Consider the following 21,365-nt stretch of genomic DNA (forward strand, 5'->3'; position numbering starts at 1 on the left):
CTCTTCTCACGTTATGAGAATGAAGGTGACACCTTTCTCCATTCAGTTTTGACAGGAGATGAAGCATGGGTACACCATTATTACCCAGAGGTAAAACATCAGTCTATGGAATACCGACACAAAGACTCGCCCCAGAAAAACAAATTCAAGACACAGCCCTCAGCTGGAAAAATCATGGGCACAGTGTTCTGGGATGCTGATTGTGCTATCCATGTTGATTTCCTTGATCATGGAATAACAATAAATTCAGAGTATTACATCACAATGCTGCTAACTCTGAAACAACAGATAACAAGAGTCCAAAAGGAAAAGGGAAATGTTTTCCTGCAGCATGACAATGCCAAACCACACACTTCACATGCCACCACAGCAGAACTTCAGAGACTGAATCTCACCACCGTACGGCATCCTCCATACAGTCCAGATTTTAGTGCTGTCTGACTTCCATCTGTTCCTGATAGTGAAAGCCAATCTGCGGGGACATCATTATGCTTCTGATGAAGACATTGAGAGAACTGTGAGACTGTGGTTGCAGAAACAGAGTGTTGACTTCTTCCATGATGGCTTCAGAAAACTTGTTCATTGTTGCCAGAAATGTATCAAATTGGCTGGTGATTATGTGGAAAAGTGAATATTGGCAATTAAAGATCACATTCTAAGGATTATTTCTGCATTTGATTTATTAAAATATTCCCATCAAAACCCAGTTAATGAAGGTGGAGGCATTACTTTTCATTCAACCCTTGTACCAGCTGTGAGGAATGCTATTGGCTAGTGTATTCACATTGTGAGACAGGTGCCATGTTCACTATGCAAGCACAGAGCTGTGGCAATACTATGCCCTCTGATATCCATCTTGGTCTGTTTCCTCCTGCGGGTATTCAACTTCCAAAAGAGATACTTGATTTGATGATTTGAAAAATTTCATTTTATTGCATTTTTGGTGGGCTCTGTAAATCCACCCACAAGTGTAAATGATTTACATAAAATAGTACCCATGATTGTGCCCTTTTGCTGGTAATACAGGCTATAGTTAAACAGACTTGCTTTATTGTTTATCATAATTTTGTGCACTATGCTTTTTCTCTGTATTTTTGTATTAATAATTAATATGCAACAACAAATTTTAATTGTTATTCTGAAACACATATGTATGTACCCATATATGGCAATGCTTGAGGCATTCAGAGGGAGTGTATACTATACATGTCTGCATCAAGTAGCCAACCTGATAACATCTCTCAGTCATTGTCGGTGAAAATGTAGAATTATTTGGTGAATTATCTGCAGCCAATAGCTACGTTGTTAACATCATGTTTTCAATATTAGAGTAAGCCCTCGGTTAGATATCGAAATATACAGTTATGATATTTAACCATTGATACAAATTGAATAGCTGCTGTGTGTAGTGACTACGTTGTCAAAGTAAACCTCATGTTATGTGTCAGTCTGAACTGTATAGTGAAAGTGTGTCATAAAAATGTTAATGTTGCCACTCTGTCAAAACATTCGTAATTTATGTGCTGAACTGTGATATAAGTACTGTCCAAGTTACTGAACACAGGCTGTTCACGTCCGCCGCTCGTGGTCTCGCGGTAGCGTTCTCGCTTCCCGAGCACGGGGTCCCGGGTTCGATTCCCGGCAGGGTCAGGGATTTTCACCTGCCTCGAGATGACTGGGTGTTTGTGTTGTCCTTATCATTTCATCATCATCCAGGAACGTGGCGAAATTGGACTGAGCAAAGACTGGGTAATTGTACGGGTGCTGATAACCACGCAGTTGAGCGCCCCACAAACCAAACATCATCATCACAGGCTGTTCATTGTTAGATTACTGGAGTGAACTTAATTTGTACATCACTGTGTTCATTTAAAAACTTGACGCTATACCAAATTATAGCAAGAAGCCATCCAACGAAGAGAAGCAGCACTACTGCTAAGGTCATGACCTCACATATACAATTTGGCATGCTAATAGGAAATCAACATACACTACTCATTTTTTTCCTTTCAATATTACACTTCTAAGCCCTTTATAAAATCATCATTAACTCTTTAAGTATAGGTATCTCCCAGTGTCTGTTTATTTCTTCCTTTATTTAATTAATTACTCTGTTTTTCTCTGTGTCTGTCTCAATCTCTGACTTTCTTTCTAGGTATGCTTTCCTTTATTTAGGATGCATTGTATTCTTATCCTTGAACTGATAATTGCCTGCATGTTATTAATAGTTACATGCGTCCGCAGCTCGTGGTCGTGTGGTAGCGTTCTTGCTTCCCGCGCCCGGGTTCCTGGGTTCGATTCCTGGCGGAGTCAGGGATTTTCTCTGCCTCGTGATGACTGGGTGTTGTGTGATGTCCTTAGGTTAGTTAGGTTTAAGTAGTTCTAAGTTCTAGGGGACTGATGACCATACATGTTTCTACTGATGAAGGACCAATCAATATGTAAAACATAATAACTGAAATTTCTTGGTTGTGTTCTGTCAGGTCATCTTCAGCTGCTAAATTTCAGAAACAGATAAGAATGCAATGTTAGTTTTTCTTGCTTATAGCAATTTTCATTTCTTGAAGTCGTCATTTTTTTGTGGAAGAAGGAAAAAAATTAGAAAACAATGTTGAGACCATTATTTGCCCTCTCTCTCTCTCTCTCTCTCTCTCTCTCTCTCTCTCTCTCTCTCTCTCTCTCTCACACACACACACACACACACACACACACACACACACACACACACACTAAAATACTGCCCTTTCAAAAAACAAACATTGTTAAAGAGATGTTTCCGAGACTTATCACTTTTACACTGCAATGCAATGAAGTTACAGACTGTAAAATATACGTACACAAATTAAATCTTTCTCACACTATTAGTGGACAATGCAACAATTAGATTTGGAAAGTTCACAGATGAAAGAAATGAAGTACCAGTTGTAGAAATGAAATCATTATCAGAGTAAGCTGCAGGAGCAATATGGGTACAAAAGGAAGGACCACAAGAGTTTAACAAGTCATTGTTACTGAAGTCATTAGTGAGTGAGAGTGAGAGGGGGAGAGAGAGAGAGAGAGAGAGAGAGAGAGAGAGAGAGAGGGCGAGTCCTGCAAATTGATAAGAACGAAAGAAGGGATCAATGGACTTCATAGCAAAGTTGAAAGAGCTTCACCAAAATGACTTATGGAAATCGTGGCAAACCTAAAACATGCTGGTAAGTTTAGGATTTGCCCCATCACTGCTCCCAAATATATATACTTTGTGCAACATCACAAATGGTCAGAAAATGGTCTAAATATATTTAGAGTATCGTGAAATAAAGTGATATCAGGAAAAACCATGATGGAAATTTCTGACTGCACATGTACAGGGCTATTACAAATGATTGAAGCGATTTCATAAATTCACTGTAGCTCCATTCATTGACATATGGTCACGACACACTACAGATACATAGAAAAACTCATAAAGTTTTGTTCGGCTGAAGCCACACTTCAGATTTCTGCCGCCAGAGCGCTCGAGAGCGCAGTGAGACAAAATGGCGACAGGAGCCGAAAAAGCGTATGTCGTGCTTGAAATGCACTCACATCAGTCAGTCATAACAGTGCAACGACACTTCAGGACAAAGTTCAACAAAGATCCACCAACTGCTAACTCCATTCGGCGATGGTATGTGCAGTTTAAAGCTTCTGGATGCCTCTGTAAGGGGAAATCAACGGGTCGGCCTGCAGTGAATGAAGAAACGGTTGAACGCGTGCGACCAAGTTTCATGCGTAGCCCGCGGAAGTCGACGAATAAAGCAAGCAGGGAGCTAAACGAACCACAGCCAACGGTTTGGAAAATCTTACGGAAAAGGCTAAAGGAGAAGCCTTACCGTTTACAATTGCTAAAAGCCCTGACACCCGATGACAAAGTCAAACGCTTTGAATTTTCGGCGCGGTTGCAGCAGATCACGGAAGAGGATGCGTTCAGGGCGAAACTTGTTTTCAGTGATGAAGCAACATTTTTTCTTAATGGTGAAGTGAACAGACACAATGTGCGAATCTGGGCGGTAGAGAATCCTCACGCATTCGTGCAGCAAATTCGCAATTCAACAAAAGTTAACGTGTTTTGTGCAATCTCACGGTTTAAAGTTTACGGCCCCTTTTTCTTCTGCAAAAAAAAAACGTTACAGGACACGTGTATCTGGACATGCTGGAAAATTGGCTCATGCCACAACTGGAGACTGACAGCGCCGACTTCATCATTCAACAGGATGGTGCTCCACCGCACTTCCATCATGATGTTCGGCATTTCTTAAACAGGAGATTGGAAAACCGATGGATCGGTCGTGGTGGAGATCATGATCAGCAATTCATGTCATGGCCTCCACGCTCTCCTGGCTTAACCCCATGTGATTTCTTTCTGTGGGGTTATGTGAAAGATTCAGTGTTTAAACTTCCTCTACCAAGAAACGTGCCAGAACTGCGAGCTCGCATCAATGATGCTTTCGAACTCATTGATGGGGACATGCTGCACCGAGTGTGGGAGGAACTTGATTATCGGCTTGATGTCTGCCGAATCACTAAAGGGGCACATATCGAACATTTGTGAATGCCTAAAAAAACTTTTTGAGTTTTTGTATGTGTGTGCAAAGCATTGTGAAAATATCTCAAATAATAAAGTTATTGTAGAGCTGTGAAATCGCTTCAATCATTTGTAATAACCCTGTATTTAAAATATGTTTAAAAATATGTGAAAACAAATAACTAGTAGAGTAACATCCAGTGGCTAAATACACATATATGTTAATAGTCAATTATAAATCAACTTACCTGATGAAAGTAATTTTGAAGAGAGTTCAAATAAAACCATATCTCTGAATAATTGAAGCTTTGGATCATTGTGCATAAGAGAATCTGGCAAACAAAACAGTACAGTAGCACACTGAGTCCAGTTTCTACCTCTCTGTAGATAATTAAAATATTCCCACAACACTTCTGGCTTAATCACAGATGACAGAGCAGTTAAAACAGGACTGCTATTAAACAGTGGCTGCAGCACTCCTATCCATTCACTTTGCAATAAGTTCTCCAGGCTCTTTGTTCTAGCACTAATGCTTTGATGTGAAGATGTTTCAAACACAAGTTCTTTCTCTTCTTCAACTTCTTTATGTAATTTATCCACAATTACTGCCAGTAACCAGCAATGACGTTCCAAAAACTGTAACACTGTGTCAGTAACAGCTTGTTTTCTACAACTATTTTCCTCAGATTGAGAACTGGAGTCCAGAACCTCCTCTACATTTGTAGTACTGAGGTATTCAAATCTGATACCAAAAATATAATCAGGTTGACTGCAGCTCACACAATCTAAGTAACAATGGAGAAACAAAAAATTAGACTTCTATTTTCATTAGCAATAAATATGGTGGTGGTGGTGGTGGTGGTGGTGGTGGTGATGATGATGATGATGATCATGATGATGATGATGATAATAATAATAATAATAATAATAATAATAATAATAATAATAATAATAACAATAACAACAATAATAATTCTAAACCAATTACAAATAAAGGAAAAAGTCTATTTCCAAGAATTACAAATGGTAGCAGATAAGAAATACATATGAAACCACAATGCAAAAACTTCTCTACCTTGAGGTCACACCTTCCAGACGAAATGAAAAGGAAGGAAGAGAGAGGAGTTCAAGGTGGTGAGACCAATATGGAGAAGTGATGTACATACCTTGAGTCAAGACAGATGTATTTGATGTTGTCCCCAATAAATATTTTTATGTACTTTTACTCTGTTTGAATTTTTATTGCATAAAAGTGAAAATATACTACAATTTCATATATCTATATTTCCCATAGTACTCGAACAATGGAAAATCAAGGATGGAATAATGACAATGCTATGAAAAGGACAGAAGTTGAGTCGCAGACACGCACAACAAAAAGATTGCTACACGTTTGAGCTTTTGATCAAAAAGCCCTTTCCTAAAGTAGAAAACACACACACATTCACTCAAGTACAACTCTCACACACACGTGTGCATTGTGGTAGATCAACAGACACTAATTATTTTAGAGAATTTATGCTTATTTCAAATTGAAGGCAGATAAAAAATATGTATGGAAGGAGACCTGTACAGAATTACAAAAGCTGCCCAGGATTTCCTAATGAGGGGGAGACAACAAACAGGAAGGGGGTGACAAATTATTATTACATTGCACTGTAAGTCACTTGTCTTGAAAAAAATTTAAATGGTAATAGTGTAGGGGACATTCAACAACAAGACCTAAGTAGACAGAAAAAACTGAGATAAGACACAGGGGCCCATTAAGCATGACTGATCTAAGAGAAATGATAGGAATATCAGGATACATTTAAATCGTGTTAACATTGGGAACAGTCACATATTTTAGAGGGAGATCCTAGTAACATTTGGAGAAAATGTCCAAATAATTCTCATGATGAAGGAAACACCAAGATCCTTAGAACTGTGGTGACAAGTGTGAACTGCAGCAGAATATTTTCTATTACTAGCATAAATTAACTATCTACACTGCTACCCATTAAAGTTAAAACAAGATGAAGACGATACACAACAAACATCAAATTGGTATACAGTGTACAAAATAAAAGTACACACAAATAGTTAGCATTTCAGTGTAACTGCACAAAGCATGTAGGATTAACGTCATCCACATTATGCATATGAGGAAATACTATGCAGTGAGTTATCCATTCAGAAACTGAGTTTGAATTATGGTTGTATGTGATAATATCATATTATTTCTCATATAAGAAGGAGAAATGCCTACCAGCACACATCTAAATTCCACACTGGCAGGATCATTGTCGTTAAACACTGTGGCACCTTTTTCTGCAGCACGGCTACTTGTGTTACTAACCATCCCTTGACTGTGATCCAAATATGGATTGATGGGTTCAGGAGAGTCGTACTCAATGCCATTCAGGATCTCAACAGACCTATGCGACTAGCATCTGAGAAGACAGACATACAGTTTGCTCAACCATGCAGGTTCATATAGTCATGTCACATACCTTGAGTTAAGAAATGGTCTTGTTTGCAGCAGGAGAAGTATGCACATGGACAGTGCAATGACAGCTAGAGCATTAAGGACTGTCAGCATGATGACCGTTATTCCAGAGGGAGGCACAATGATAACACTGGACTGGCAGCATGGCATCTTTTCCAATGGGTCTTGGTTTTGTATACTTCATCATGATGGTTGTATATATGTGTGGAGGCTCCAAGGTAAATGGGCATTGTTGTTATGCAGTAGCGAAGGATCGTGCTGACATTCATTACCAAAAGATCTTACTGAACAGCCTAGAAATTTCTGGTTCTTTGTAAAATCACAGAGTGGGTCAGATTCAGTTACTTGTTGACAAGTATGGTCTGACAGTAAAAGAAAATCTAAGAAAATCTGAAGTTTTAAATTTCCTGTTCAAAAAATCATTCAAGCAGGAGCAGCATATAGATATGCCATCATTCGACTACATCACAAGCTCCCATATGGAGAACACAAAATAAGCATCCCTTGGGTTGAAAAGCAGCTTAAAGAGTTGAAAATAAATAAGTCACCAGATCCAGATGAAATTCCATTTCAGTTTTACAGATAGTATTGTTTGGCATTGGCCCCATACTTAGCTTGCATTTATCAGAAATCTCTCACCCAAAGGTAAGTCTCAAGTGACTGGAAAAAAGTGCAGGTGATTATCATACTTCATAAGGGTAAAAGAATGGACCTGCATAGTTACAGAGCAATATCCTTAAAATCAAAATGCTGCAGGATTCTTGGCATATTCTAAGCTCAAATACGAGGGTCATCCACAAAGTATGTTCCGTTTCTATTTCTATTCGTGGCAGTGCTACGATTGAAGTTCCGAGCATGCACGGCAGTTACTCTGACTCTAGGAGAAGATGTGTATGTCATTTTCAGATCGCTGCTGCCGATGTGTGCTTCTTTATAACGTCAGCCGTAATTGAAAATGCCACCGCGTGTGAAATCAGATCTGTGATTTGTTTTCTAAATGCAAAGAAAGTTAAACCGAAGGAAATTCATCGGCAAATCTGCGAGGTTTATGGACAAAATGCTATGAGAGATTCAAGGGTTAGAAGATGGGTCAGACTGTTCAATGAAGGACGTGATCAAGTGCACAATGAAGAACGAAGTGGACACCTGTCTGTGGTTACTGATGAACTGGTTCACACAACTGAAGAGAAGATTAAGCACAACTGCAAGTTTACATTTAGTGACCTTGCTATGGAAGTCCCGCAAATCTCACAATCACTAATTCATGAAATTGTTACTGAAAAACTGAAATTTCGAAAACTTTGCTCAAGTTGGGTACCCAAAATTCTTACTCAAAAACAGAATAAACAACAGATGGGCAGTGCACTTCAGTTTTTGACACACTACAATGAAGAAGGCGATGGCTTTCTTTCTCGGATAGTCACGGGGGATGAAACTTGGGTATTGTACAACACCCCTGAAACAAAACGGCAATCAATGGAATGGAGGCACACTTCATCCCCAACAAAGGTTAAGCCTAAGCAAATCTTGACACCTCAAGACCATTAAGAAATTGTGCCGCACAATACAGAACAAGTGCTGAGGATTACTGTCAAAAGGTGTTGTTTTTTTCCACGATAATGCCCGACCTCAAACGGCGAATGTGACCAAACAACTCTTACAGGAATTTCACTGGGATGCATTTGATCATCCTCCATACAACCCGAACCTCACTCCTAGCGACTTTCATCTCTTCTTACATCTAAAATCTGTCCTTGGTGGTCAACACTTCAATGATGATGATGAGCTGAAAGATCATGTTACCACATGGTTAAATACACAGGCGGAAACCTTGTATGAAGAAGGCATACAAAAACCTGTGCCACGCTATGACAAGTGCCTACAAAATTTCAGAAGCTATGTAGAAAAGTCATTTAACAGTTGTAGATTTTTGTAAAGTAAATATTTTTTTTCTGTATCTGTACATGTTTGTTTTATATAACCAAACAGAACTTACTTTATGGACATATCTCATATAATAAATTTCCTAGAGAGGGAAAAGTTTCTATCCACAAATCAACACAGATTTATAAAGCATCACGGATGCAAAACTCAAGCTTTCCCTTTTCGCACACATTATCCTGTGAAGCATGGATGAACGGCAACAGACAGATCCCATGTTCCCAGATTCCTGGAAAGTGTCTGACATGGTGCCCCACTGCAGGCTGTTAATGGATGGCTGAGCATATGGAATAGGCTCCCAAACATGTGGGTGTCCTCATGTTGTTTTAAGTAATAGAACTTAGTACACGTCCTGGAGGGTAGTATTTGTTGTGTTGGCAGAAGAGCCAACACCGTGTTACTAGAGGAGGCCCAAATGCACACGTTTTAGCTCACACAGGCTGACGTGAAGGGGGAAGAACTATACTGACACGAGGTCTGGAACATGACAAGGTATGAGAATTCAGAAAGTGGACCTAATTAGTTTCATACTTAACTTTAATCCATTAATGATGAATGTCGCTCCTGATGGTACATGATTCACAATATTGTCTGTTCAGAATTCATTCTAATTACTGAATATGGCGCCTTGCTAGGTCGTAGCAAATGACGTAGCTGAAGGCTATGCTAAACTGTCATCTCGGCAAATGAGAGCGTATGTAGTCAGTGCTAGGGAGTCTCTCTAGACTAGACCTGCCGTGTGGCGGCGCTCGGTCTGCAATCACTGATAGTGGCGACACGAGGGTCCGACGTATACTAACGGACCACGGCCGATTTAAAGGCTACCACCTAGCAAGTGTGGTGTCTGGCGGTGACACCACAATATTTATCAGAGATAAAGATAGCATCAGGATTGCACCTTGGAAGTGTGACAGGACCACTATTATTTTCTATATATAGAAATGATCTGCTGAACAGGGTGGGCAATAATCTGCAATTATTTGATGACGATGCTGCAGTGTACAAAAAGGTGTCAAAGTATAGTGACTGGAGGAGGATACAAGATGACTTAGACAAAATTTCTAGTTGATGTGATGAATGACCTCTAACTCTAAATGTAAAAAAATGTAAGGAAATGCAGATGAGTAGGAAAAACAAACCCGTATGTTCAGATACAGCATTAGTAGTGTCCTGCTTGACAAATTCATGTCGATTAAATATCTAAGTGTAACAATAAAAGAGAGATGAAATGGAAAGAGTACATAAGCGTGTTAGTAGGGAAGACAAATGATCAACTTCGGTTTACTGGGAGAATTTTGGGAATTTGTGGTTCATTTGTAAAGGAGACCACATATAGGATGGTAGTGCAACCTATTCTTGAGTACTGCTCGAGTGTTTAGGATCTGCACCAGGTCTGCAATCTGCAACTTTTTGCTGATAATGCTGTGGTATAAGGGTCATTTTTAAGTGACTGTAGGAGGATACAAGATGGTTTGGATAGAATCTCTCTTTGTGTGATGAATGGCAGATTGCTCTAAATGTGGGAAAATCTAAGTTAATGAAGATGAGCAGGAAAAACAATCCTTTAATGTTCAAATTCAGTATTAGTGATGCATTGCTTGACACAGTCACACCTATTAAATATCTAGACATAATACTTCAAGGTGACATAAAACTGAACAAGTGCATAAGGCTGGTTGTAAGGATGGCAAATTGTCACCTTCAGTTTACTGGGGGAATTCTACGAAAGCCTTTCTCATCTATAAAGAAGACCATGTACAGAACACTTATGCAACCAATTTTTGAATTTAGGGTCCCCACCAAGTCTGGCTAAAGGAGAATATTGAAACAGTTCATAAATGTGCTGCTACATTTGTTATCAATAATTTCGGTCAATATGCAAATGTTATGGAAATGCTTCATAAACTCAAACAGGAATCCCTGGGGAGAAGAAGGGTAGCACATAACAGTACATGATGTGACAGTTATGATCCTTAATGGCCAAGCAAACAATAAGCGTGTCCTCTCAGTTCCTGGCTGAATGAGGACATTGAGATGGCATGGTGCTGGGTATAGCTTCCCTGACCCCAGCAATTCCATATTCACATGACAGTAGTGGGACCCCAATAAGGGCAACAGTATTATGGAATGATAAACTGGGGTCCCAATAGGACACAATCCTGCTGCAGTTGAATGCTGTCATGTGCTGATAGAATTTCTCCTTCTTACATGAGGTGTAACACAATCTTCTCACAAACAAGCAACATTCAAATGTGATTTCTGAATGAGAAACCTGGTGTTTAATCTTTCCTACCTACTTTCTACAGTTGCACTGAAATGCTAATCATTTGCATATCCATGCATGTAGTACACATCATGCTGATTTGACATTTGTCGCAAACCACTTCACGGTGTTGCAATTATAATGGTCAGCAGTGTATTTAATATTTTTCATTTGCCATAATTCACCATTATTTTTTCTATTTGTATGTTTCTTTGAGGCAGTTGATAGATACTTATATTGGCTGCAATGGGATCCTGGTACGAAGAAGGGTATGAGATGACAAAGGGGCCCCATGTCAATGATTCCTAATAAACAAATAAGACTAGCCAAAAAGAGAACTCTCCCCTAAATGTTGTACAAAGTAGTGTAGATTTCATAATCAGTTTCCTCGCTTAGCTAATAAAATGTGCACAACTGGAAGCAGTTGCATGTGTAAATTGAAATAAGTCTATATAGCCCCACGAACCTAAGAATTGACTAAACGTTAAAGCCAGTCCAAAACATGCTCAAGTTGCATCAGGGAATGATGATTTTCCTATATACTACAACAAAGTAATAATAATGCCACAACAGGGTAGGGGAAGCTGAACTGAGCAAAGTATTACAGTTAACCACAGGTTTGACATGCACTGTTGTGATGCTACAGCTATAAAACAAGAGCTAATTGGAGAAGAGCATGTGGAAATGTGCGCATTTAAATTAAAATGCCCCAGTTAATATCTATTGTGGTAGAAAGTGCAATAACTAACTAAAGTATCTGGAGATAATAGTTTCTGCTGAGCAGTGAAAGTTATGCAAATTTTAATTTCCTATCTGTGGCTGGGTAGGTTAGGAATGAGTTTTCTATTATGCTGACTGGGTAAAGCTTTAATAATCAGATATGCTAAAAGAATCACAATGTCATCAGCTTGTTAAGACAATATGTTGTACTGCAGAAAAGCACTGCAGTAAGAAAGACAGCATCAGGTGCTGAAGGGAGCAGTGTTACTAATAATGAAACCTAAGGCTACATGTTTTGCTTTTGGATACAGTATAGTGAGCATGAATGAACTTTTATTGAAACAAGTAAACTAAATTAGTAAATATGAACTAAGGAAACAGAAATTAGATTTTAGATTCATTTTATTTCTCTCAAATCACTTTCCTTTTTACAGCAAATACTTGACATTTGTGCCTACAGCACTGCTACAAACGTTGAAGAAAAGTTTGGTGTACCCTCCCAAAAATGTGTGACATGTTGCAAATGACTGCTGTGGCCTCAAAAATTCTTGCAACCATCTCTTGACAGGTGTTTGGTAGACGTGAACTTTCATAAAAAATCACACAAATAAGTTCAGTGGTGTTGAATCAGGTGATACTGGAGGTACCTCCCTAGGACCACCATGCCCAACACACCTCCGCCCAAACACTTTATTCAAATTTCATCCAGCTGCCAGATTGGGATGCAGTGAAGCACCAGGAAGTTGGAACAACATCCTTCAGCATATGTGGAGAGTAATATATTGTAACAGTACATGCAATTCCACTTGCTAAAATTCTGTCTATTTAACTGAGGAAGTGCAATGAAAGAGTCACTCAAGTTGTCACCAACAATACCTGCCCAGACATTCACCAAAACCTTTTATGGTGACCACATTCTTGAATGTAATGGGGATTTTCATATGGCCATCAGTGATGGTTGTGGGCATTAATGGCTGCTTCCCTAGCAAAAATTGTGTCATCTATAAACTGGATGAAGCAGAGAAAATTCATATTGCTAGGATGCTGGCACTGCTTTAATGTACAGTCACAAGAATTTGCTTGCTTTGGATAATGATACATTTCAAGTTTGGATCTTATGTGCATGCTAAGGGTGTAAAATAATTTCCTTTGGGCTTTCCAAAGAAGCAGATGAGTATGACATTGAATGTGTGAGCTGTTTCTCTGACACTTGTTGAAGGGGTAGTTTCAAAAGGCAGGAGTACCTCTTCACAAAATTCCAGAGTCCTCACTATTTTTCACCATACTGTATCAGGCTTTCTGTGTGAGAGCATGCTTGTTTCTCTCAAATGGCAGTCCACAGAGTAAAGCTGTTGACAACTGCTAGACTTTCGTTAGGGAAATATTTGATGTGCAATCTTCTCCCATCCACAGATCTGCAGCTTGATGCTCCATAAGCAAAATGAAAGTCAGATAGTTTGTCATTTGTGTACCTGTCCATGGTGATTCTGGTGCACTACAGAAAACAGCAACAGGTGTAGTGGATCTCAGCAATCACAGCATGACACAGCACCACATTAGTTTGACAAAACTGCACTGCTAACTGCACACAAACATCTTTGCTTACTGGAGAAACTGTCACATGTTCATTGATGATTGGCTGTTGTTTTATGGCTGCCATTCCACAATGGTGCATTTTTGACTTATGATTACTTAGAAAAATTTGTGCAATTTGACATCCTCCACCTTGGTCTGACCTTACTGTTGTTATGGTATTCAGTGCAATGACTGGTTTGAAACAGCTCTCCATGCTAATCTATCTTGTCAAAGTGTCTTCATGTCTGCTTAATTACTGCAACCTACACACACTGGATTTGCTTACTGTCGATAATTCTCGGTTTCCCTCTAAAATTTTTACCCCTCCTACTCTTTTCTGCATTATGGGCTATTTCTTGAAGTCACCAGATGTGTCCTATCAACAAATAATATCTTTTTGTCAGTTTGTGTCATAATTTTTTACCCGATTTGATTTAGTATCTTTTCATTAGTTACCTAATCTATTTATCTAATTCTTAGAATTCTTCTCTAGTATCACATTTCAAAAGCTTCTATTCTTTCCTTGTCAGAACTGTTTAGCATCCACATTTCACTTCATCACCTTCAGAGAATATTTCTTTAAATTCAAGTTTATATTCGATGTCAACAAATTCCTGTTTTTCTGAAATGCTTTTCATCCTCTCAACAATCTGCAAGTCATACATTTTCTATTTCAATCACCATCAGTTATTTTGCTGCCCAAATAGCAATACTCACCTACTACATCTAATGTCTCTTTATTTAATCCAACATCCCTCAGCATCATCTGATTTGATTTGACTATATTGCATCATCCTTGTTTTACTTATATGAAGATGGCATTTGTTCTTTCGGACATGTTCGAAAGAACAGGTGCCATTGGTTACTGTGCAGCTCTCTAGAATGAAATTACAATTAAATCAATACCATTAGCTGCTGACAGGCGTTGATATACATCAACGGGGACAGTTGCAAATGTGTGCCCCAACTGGGACTCGAACCCGGGACCTCCTGCTTACATGGCAGACGCTCTATCCATCTGAGCCACCGAGGGCACAGAGGATAGTGTGACTGCAAGGACTTATCACCGGCACGCTCCCCGTGAGACCCACATTCTCAACTTATAGTCCACACACTACATTCGTAGTGCCCCAATCACTCACAGCAGACAATCCACCGAGTCCCATAAGAGTTCAGGCAATTCGTGTGCATCCACACTGAAGGAGGTCATCAGTCGGTTAGCCTTAACGATATCTAAGCAGGAGATCCTGGGTTCGAGTCCCGGTCAAGGCACACATTTTAAACTGTCCCCGTTGATGTATATCAGTGCCTGTTCGGACATGTCCGAAAGAACAGATGCCATCTACATATTGTTAAGGCTAACCAGCTGCTGAGCTTCTTCAGTGCAGATGCACACAAATTGCCTTAACTCTTACGAGACTCAGTGGAGTGTCTTCAGCGAGTAATGGGTGTAATGGCAGGGGCACTGCGAATGTAGAGTGTGGACTATAAGTTGAGAAGCTGCGTCTCACAGGGAGCGTGCCAGCGATAAGTTCCTGCAGTAGCACTATCCTCTGTGCCCTCGGTGACTTAGATGGATAGAGCATCTGCCATGTAAGCAGGAGACCCCAGGTTCGAGTCCTGGTTGGGGCACACATTTTCAACTGTCCCCGTTGATGTATGTCAATGCCTGTCAGCAGCTAATGGTATTGATTCAATTGTAATTTTAGTTTTACTTAGTTGATGTTAATTTGTTAACCTCTTTTCATGACACTACCCATTCCACTCAACTTCTCTTCAAAGTCCTTTGCCACCTCTGACAGGGTTACAATGACACTGGCAAACCTCAAAGTTTTAATTTCTGTCCCCTGAACATTCATTTTCTTTCCAAATTTTTCCATGGTTTCCTTCACTGTTTCCTCAATGTATAGACTGAATAAAAAAGTTTTAATTTCTATCCCCTGAACATTCATTTTATTTCCAAATTTCTCCATGGTTTCCTTCACTATTTCCTCAAGGGATAGCCTGAATAACATTGTGGATATGCTGCAACCACGTCTCCCTCCCTTCTCAACTACTGATTCTCTTTCATGTCCTTTAGCCCTTCTAATTGTTTTCTATACAAGTTTTTGATAACTTTTATCTCCCTGAATTTTTTTCCTATAACCTTCAGCATTTCTAGGCTTCTATTCCAGTCAACACTGCACAAGTTTCCTCTAAATATTTAAATGCTATAAATATAGGTTCCTCTTTCTTCAATCTATCTACTAAGCTATGATGTAATTTCAGTTTTGCCTTGCATGTTCCTACATTCTTCCAGAACCCAAATTGATCTTCTCCCAAGTCAGTCTCTCTCAGTTTTTTCCATTCTTTTGTACATAACGTGTGACAGTGTTCTACAACCATGATTTATTAAACTGATGGTATAGTAGTTTTCAGTGTGTGTGTCTCCTGAGGATCTCAATAATTCTGAGAGAATACACTGTTCTATCATCCATTGTTTTCCTCTGTCACATAGATTGACAGGCTAAAGCCTGTTATATACCACTCATATTCAGTCAAAGAAACAAACCTGTGACAATTTTGAACAAAAAAATGTATGACAATATTTGAGAAGTGCAAAATAAGCTTCTTGGGTGGTGGTGATGGTGGTGGTGGTGGTGGTGGTGGCTCTTCCTTATCCTTGTCATCAGTCTTTCAAGCCAACAGTGCCATGAAGCAAAGTCAGAGGAGAACAGAATTTTTAGTGCCCCAACTCCAACTTTACCATGACCCACTAACATAACATTCCGCACACAGAAATAAAGGTAGAATGAGAAAAAAAATGTACAACTGGCACTAGTACTTGTCCTCTCACATCAGGAGGAACTTGCATTAGCACAACTCTTAAGCAGATGATATTTACTTATTGTCTGCAGCTCGTGGTCTTACAGTAGCATTCTTGCTTCCCATGCACGGCATCCTGAGTTCAATTCCCGGCGGGGTCAGGGATTTTCCCTGCCTCGAGATGACTGGGTTTTGTGTCATCTTCATCATCATCATTCATCCCCATTACGATTGGAGGAAGGCAATGGCAAACCACCTCCGCTAAGACCTTGCCTAGTACGGCGGTGTGGGTTTCCCGCATCGTCACCTATGCTCTTTGGAGTATGGGGCCTCATCATCATCATTTACTTATTATAATAGATAACATCACAAATAGCCCCAGAACTCATATATACTGAATATAGCTTTACAGCTTGCTTTCAACCACCTATAAAATTTTAAAAAATCAATGATTCCTAGAATATGTGCAGATCCAAAACCTACAGACTTAAAAATGATCAGAACAATTTACCTGCTTAGTACGGAAGACAGTAAACCATGTGTGACCAACTACAGGTCCAAATTTGCATCAGTATGGCTCCAGAAAGACAGTACCTACTGGCAATGTGATGAAACATGGAATCTCAGTAGTAGGAAAAAGCACTGTACAATGTGAAACAGCAGTTTTATTTGACAGCATAAGTGCCTTTAATAACCTGTGATGTCCAGAGATGCTGGCATGCCTCACATAATTCCAGGTACATCAAATATTGTACCAAAACTTTACATACATTCAGAGTGGCAGTTCGGCATGTAGGAAATCTCAGAATGGTTTAAAAAATGGATACCTGTAAAGTTCTGTCTAACACTGATCTTATGGGATACAGTTGCTGAACCCCTTCTACATATAATGGAGAGAGACAAACACGCTGGTATGATTGTGGCCTATTCAGATGACATGTTAGTATTGGTTATGGCCATGTTAGATACGCAAGCATAGTTAGGGAGTGTGGTTAATAGTATGTTCGAGCAGATTAATTGATGGTGTAAACAAAACAAACTAATGAAATGAAATGATCGGATGGCATTGTTGGCCGGGAGGCCCCATGCGGGGAAGTTTGGCTGCCGTATTGCAAGTCCTTTTAAGCTGACGCCACTTCGGTGACTTGCGCGTCAATGATGATGAAATGATGATGAACACACAACACCCAGTCATCACGAGGCAGAGAAAATCCCTGACCCCGCCGGGAATCGAACCCGGGACCCCGTGCGCAGGAAGCGAGAACACTACCGCAAGACCACGAGCTGCGGACAGAACAAAACTAATGATTGCCAGCAACAAAATGTTATACTTAATGGAGACAGATACACAAATAAATCTATCACCAGATACCTATGCCCGCATTAACAAATGACTAACTCTTAATGGAAACATTTGAATAGTCACAGACATTACTGGGAAAGTGCTATAAAGGCTGCCTACAGTAAACACTGTTGAGTACAATGTACCACTAGATATAATAAGAACATACATCTGTGTGTCAGCACAAGTAGACTAACTGTCATGACTAACAGAATCATTATCAGATGTTCTTGAGCTGCACTCAACAAATATTACTCCCCACCCCTATACAAAGCTACACCTTATTGGAAAATGAGAGGAAGAAAAGACAAAGCAAATGGAAGTAACTGGAGTAAACACTACAAACAAGTGCCAAATTAATAAACAGGAAGTTAATGATACGGGATGTTCTGTGTTCTTTCTCCAAAACATCAAGAAATGGTTGGAAATGAGACACCACCATTCAAACTGAGTCACTGTTCATTTCTTATCCACCCACAGCCCTTATGGCATGCATCTAAACCACATTAAACTCAATCAGAGAGATACTTGCAAGGAGCATGGCTCTCCAAAATGGAAAATCTTGCACTGCAAGACATAAAAGCAGGTAATATGATTCAATGAACACACACTGACTTATCAACTCATGAAAATACTAAATGGGTTGAGTTGATACAGTTTATAGACATCTACACATGATGTGTACAGGGAAAAAAAAGCATGAAAGTCTAGCATGCATAGTCAACAATACTATTGAAACTGGTAATAATAGTGACAGTGGTGTAAATGTTGATGAGGTAACAACATAATTGTAACAGAATCGTAATAAATATCAAACATACAGAAAACTCACAGTGAAGCACAACAGATTTACATGTAAAATAATTTAATTACATATAAGGTGATTAAAAAATACAAATTGTAAAACTGCTGATTAGGTGATGACAGCAATCCATGAAAAATTTATGACAACCTTTATTTTATACAGTTTAAAAACATGACCAGTTGTAGACTGTTGGTTAGTTAATGGTAAACTACAGCATAACTTACATCTACATCTACAAAGATACTCCGGCAAGTCATCAGACAGTGCATGGCACAGGGTACCCTGTACCACTACTTGTCACTTCCTTTCCTGTTCCACTCACAAATAGAGCAAGGGAAAAATGTGTGTCTGTATGCCTCAAAATGAGCCCTAATTTCTTGTATCTTATCTGTGTGGTCCTTAACAATGTATGCTGGTGGCAGTAGAATCATTTGGTAGTCAGCTTCAAATGCCGGTTCTCTAAATTTTCTCAACAGTGTTTCTTGAAAAGAGCATCACCTTCTTTCCAGGGATTCCCATTTGAGTTCTCCATAACACTTAAATGTTGTTCGAACCTACCAGTAACAAATCTAGCAGCCTGCCTCTGAATTGCTTCAATGTCTTCCTTTGATCCAACCTGGTACGGATCCCAAACACTCAAGCAGTGCTCAAGAACATGTGGAATGAGCACCCTATATGCAGTCTCCTTTACAGATGAACCACTCTTTCCAAAAATTCTTCCAATAAACTGAAGTCAGCCATTTTCCTTCCCTACCATAGGTCTCACATGCTCGTTCCACCTCATATTGCTTTGCAACATTAGGCCCAGATATTTAAACAACTTGATTGTGTCAAACAGGGCACTAGTAACACTGTAACTAAACATTACAGGTTTGATCTTCCTACTCATCTGCATCAACTTACATTTTTCCAGCTAGCTGCCATTAATCACACTAACTGGAAATTTTGTCTATGTCATCTTGTATCTTCCTACAGTCACTTAACTTCGACACCTTACCATACACCACGGTATCATCAGGAAACAACCACAGATTGAAACTTCTGGCAGATTAAAACTGTGTGCCACACCTGGTTCACAGGAGAGCTTCTGTAAAGTTTGGAAGGTAGGAGGCGAGGTACTGGCAGAAGTAAAGCTGTGAGGACGGGGCGTGAGTCGTGCTTGGGTAGCTCAGTTGGTGAGCACTTGCCCACGAAAGGCAAAGGTCCCGAGTTCGAGTCTTGGTCTGGCACACAGTTTTATTCTGCCAGGAAGTTTCATATCAGCGCACACTCCGCTGCAGAGTGAAAATTTCATTCTGGAACCGCATATTGCTGCCCACCCTGTCAGCCAAATATTTATGCATACACAGTGCAAAAGTGGTACTATCACACTTCCATGGATCACTCCTGATGATACCCTTATCTCTGATGAATTACTGGCCATCAAGGAAAACATATTGGGGTTCTATTATTTAAGAAGTCTTTGAGCCACTCACATATCTGTGAAGTTATTCCAAGTGCTCGTAGCTTTTTTAATAGTCTGCAATGGGATGCCACATCAAATGCTATCCAGAAATCTAGAAATATGGAATCTGTCTCTTGCCCTTCATCCATAGTTCTTGGTACATCATGTGAGAGAAGAGCAAGCTGGGTTTTGCACAAGCAATGCTATCTAAAACCATGCTCATTCATGCAAATAGGCTTCTCAGTCTCAAGAAAGTTCATTATATTCAAACTGAGAATATGTTCAAGGATTCTGCAGAAAACAGAATTTAGGGATATTGGTCTGTAATTTTGTGAATCCATTCTTTTGCCTTTCTTATATACTGGAGTCACCTATACTTTTTCCCAGTTGCTTGGGTTTTTGTGCTGGGCAAGAGATTCACAATAAATGCAACCTAGGCAGGGGACCAATGTCTTAACTTACTCTTTGTAAAATTGAACTGGGATTCCACTTCCAGACCTGGCGATTTATTTGTTTTCAAACCATTCAGTTGTTTCTCTATGCCAGACATGCTTATTACTATGTCGTCCATATGGAAGTCTGTCCACTGGTCAAATGATGGTATGTTTGTAAGACTCTCCTGTGTGAACGATTTCTTGAATGTGAAATTTAAAACTTCAGCTATCATTTTGCTACTTTCAACTGCCACACCAGACTGGTCAACAAGGTACTGAATGGAAGCCTTAGAGCCACTCAGCGGTTTTACATATGACCACAGTTTTCTTGGGTTCTCGGCCAGGTCTTTTGCTAAGGTGTGACTGTGTTGTTGTTGTTGTATACTTCACACCTAGATCTTTTCACACATGCATGAACTTCTACTAACCTTTGCTTCTAATCACTTGTGCACTTCCTTTTGAACCGAGAGTGCCACAGCCTCTGTTTCCACAGCATGTGCCAAATTTTGTTATTAAACCATGGTGGGTCTTTTTCATCCTTTATCCACTTACTAGGCACAAAATGACTTACAGTCTGCTTAAATCTTGCCGATAATTCCTCTACATCCTTCTTATTGGAACCATGTGATGCCAATTCACTGTCTAAGTAAGATGTTAATAACTGCTTAGCTGTTCTATCTAGCAGAAACTCTCTCCTAGCCTTCTTGACTGACTTATTAACTTTCATAATCATAGTTGCTATTACGACATCATGATCGCTAATCCTCATTTGTAGACTGGCATTGTTGATAAGGTTCAACCTATTTGTAGCTACAAGGTCTAAGATATTTCCATCTCATGTGGGCTGATGAGCTAGCTGCTCAAGACAATTTTCAGAAAAAGTGTTCGAAAGTATTTTGCATGACTGTCTGTCGGTATCCCCCACAATGAATCCATAGACATCCCAGCCTATACTTGGCAGCTTAAAGTCGCTTCCATGTAGTATTGCATGATGTGAGT

The 21,365-nt window shown here is 39.6% G+C and overlaps 1 protein-coding gene and 1 non-coding gene across 2 annotated transcripts in view; both read right to left on the minus strand.

The window, feature by feature from the left end:
• Positions 1 to 21,365, minus strand: part of LOC126183882 (zinc finger FYVE domain-containing protein 26) — a 329,860-nt gene that overhangs the window by 163,162 nt on the left and 145,333 nt on the right. Inside the window, exon 16 of the mRNA XM_049926187.1 lies at positions 4,798 to 5,334. Coding sequence (XP_049782144.1) covers positions 4,798 to 5,334 — 537 coding nt within the window. The remainder of the gene's footprint in view (positions 1 to 4,797; positions 5,335 to 21,365) is intronic.
• Positions 14,496 to 14,570, minus strand: Trnat-ugu (transfer RNA threonine (anticodon UGU)). The gene has a single exon. It is a non-coding gene; the product is annotated as a tRNA-Thr (tRNA).

Source organism: Schistocerca cancellata, chromosome 4 (genome assembly GCF_023864275.1).
Source record: "Schistocerca cancellata isolate TAMUIC-IGC-003103 chromosome 4, iqSchCanc2.1, whole genome shotgun sequence".
Lineage (NCBI taxonomy): Eukaryota > Metazoa > Arthropoda > Insecta > Orthoptera > Acrididae > Schistocerca > Schistocerca cancellata.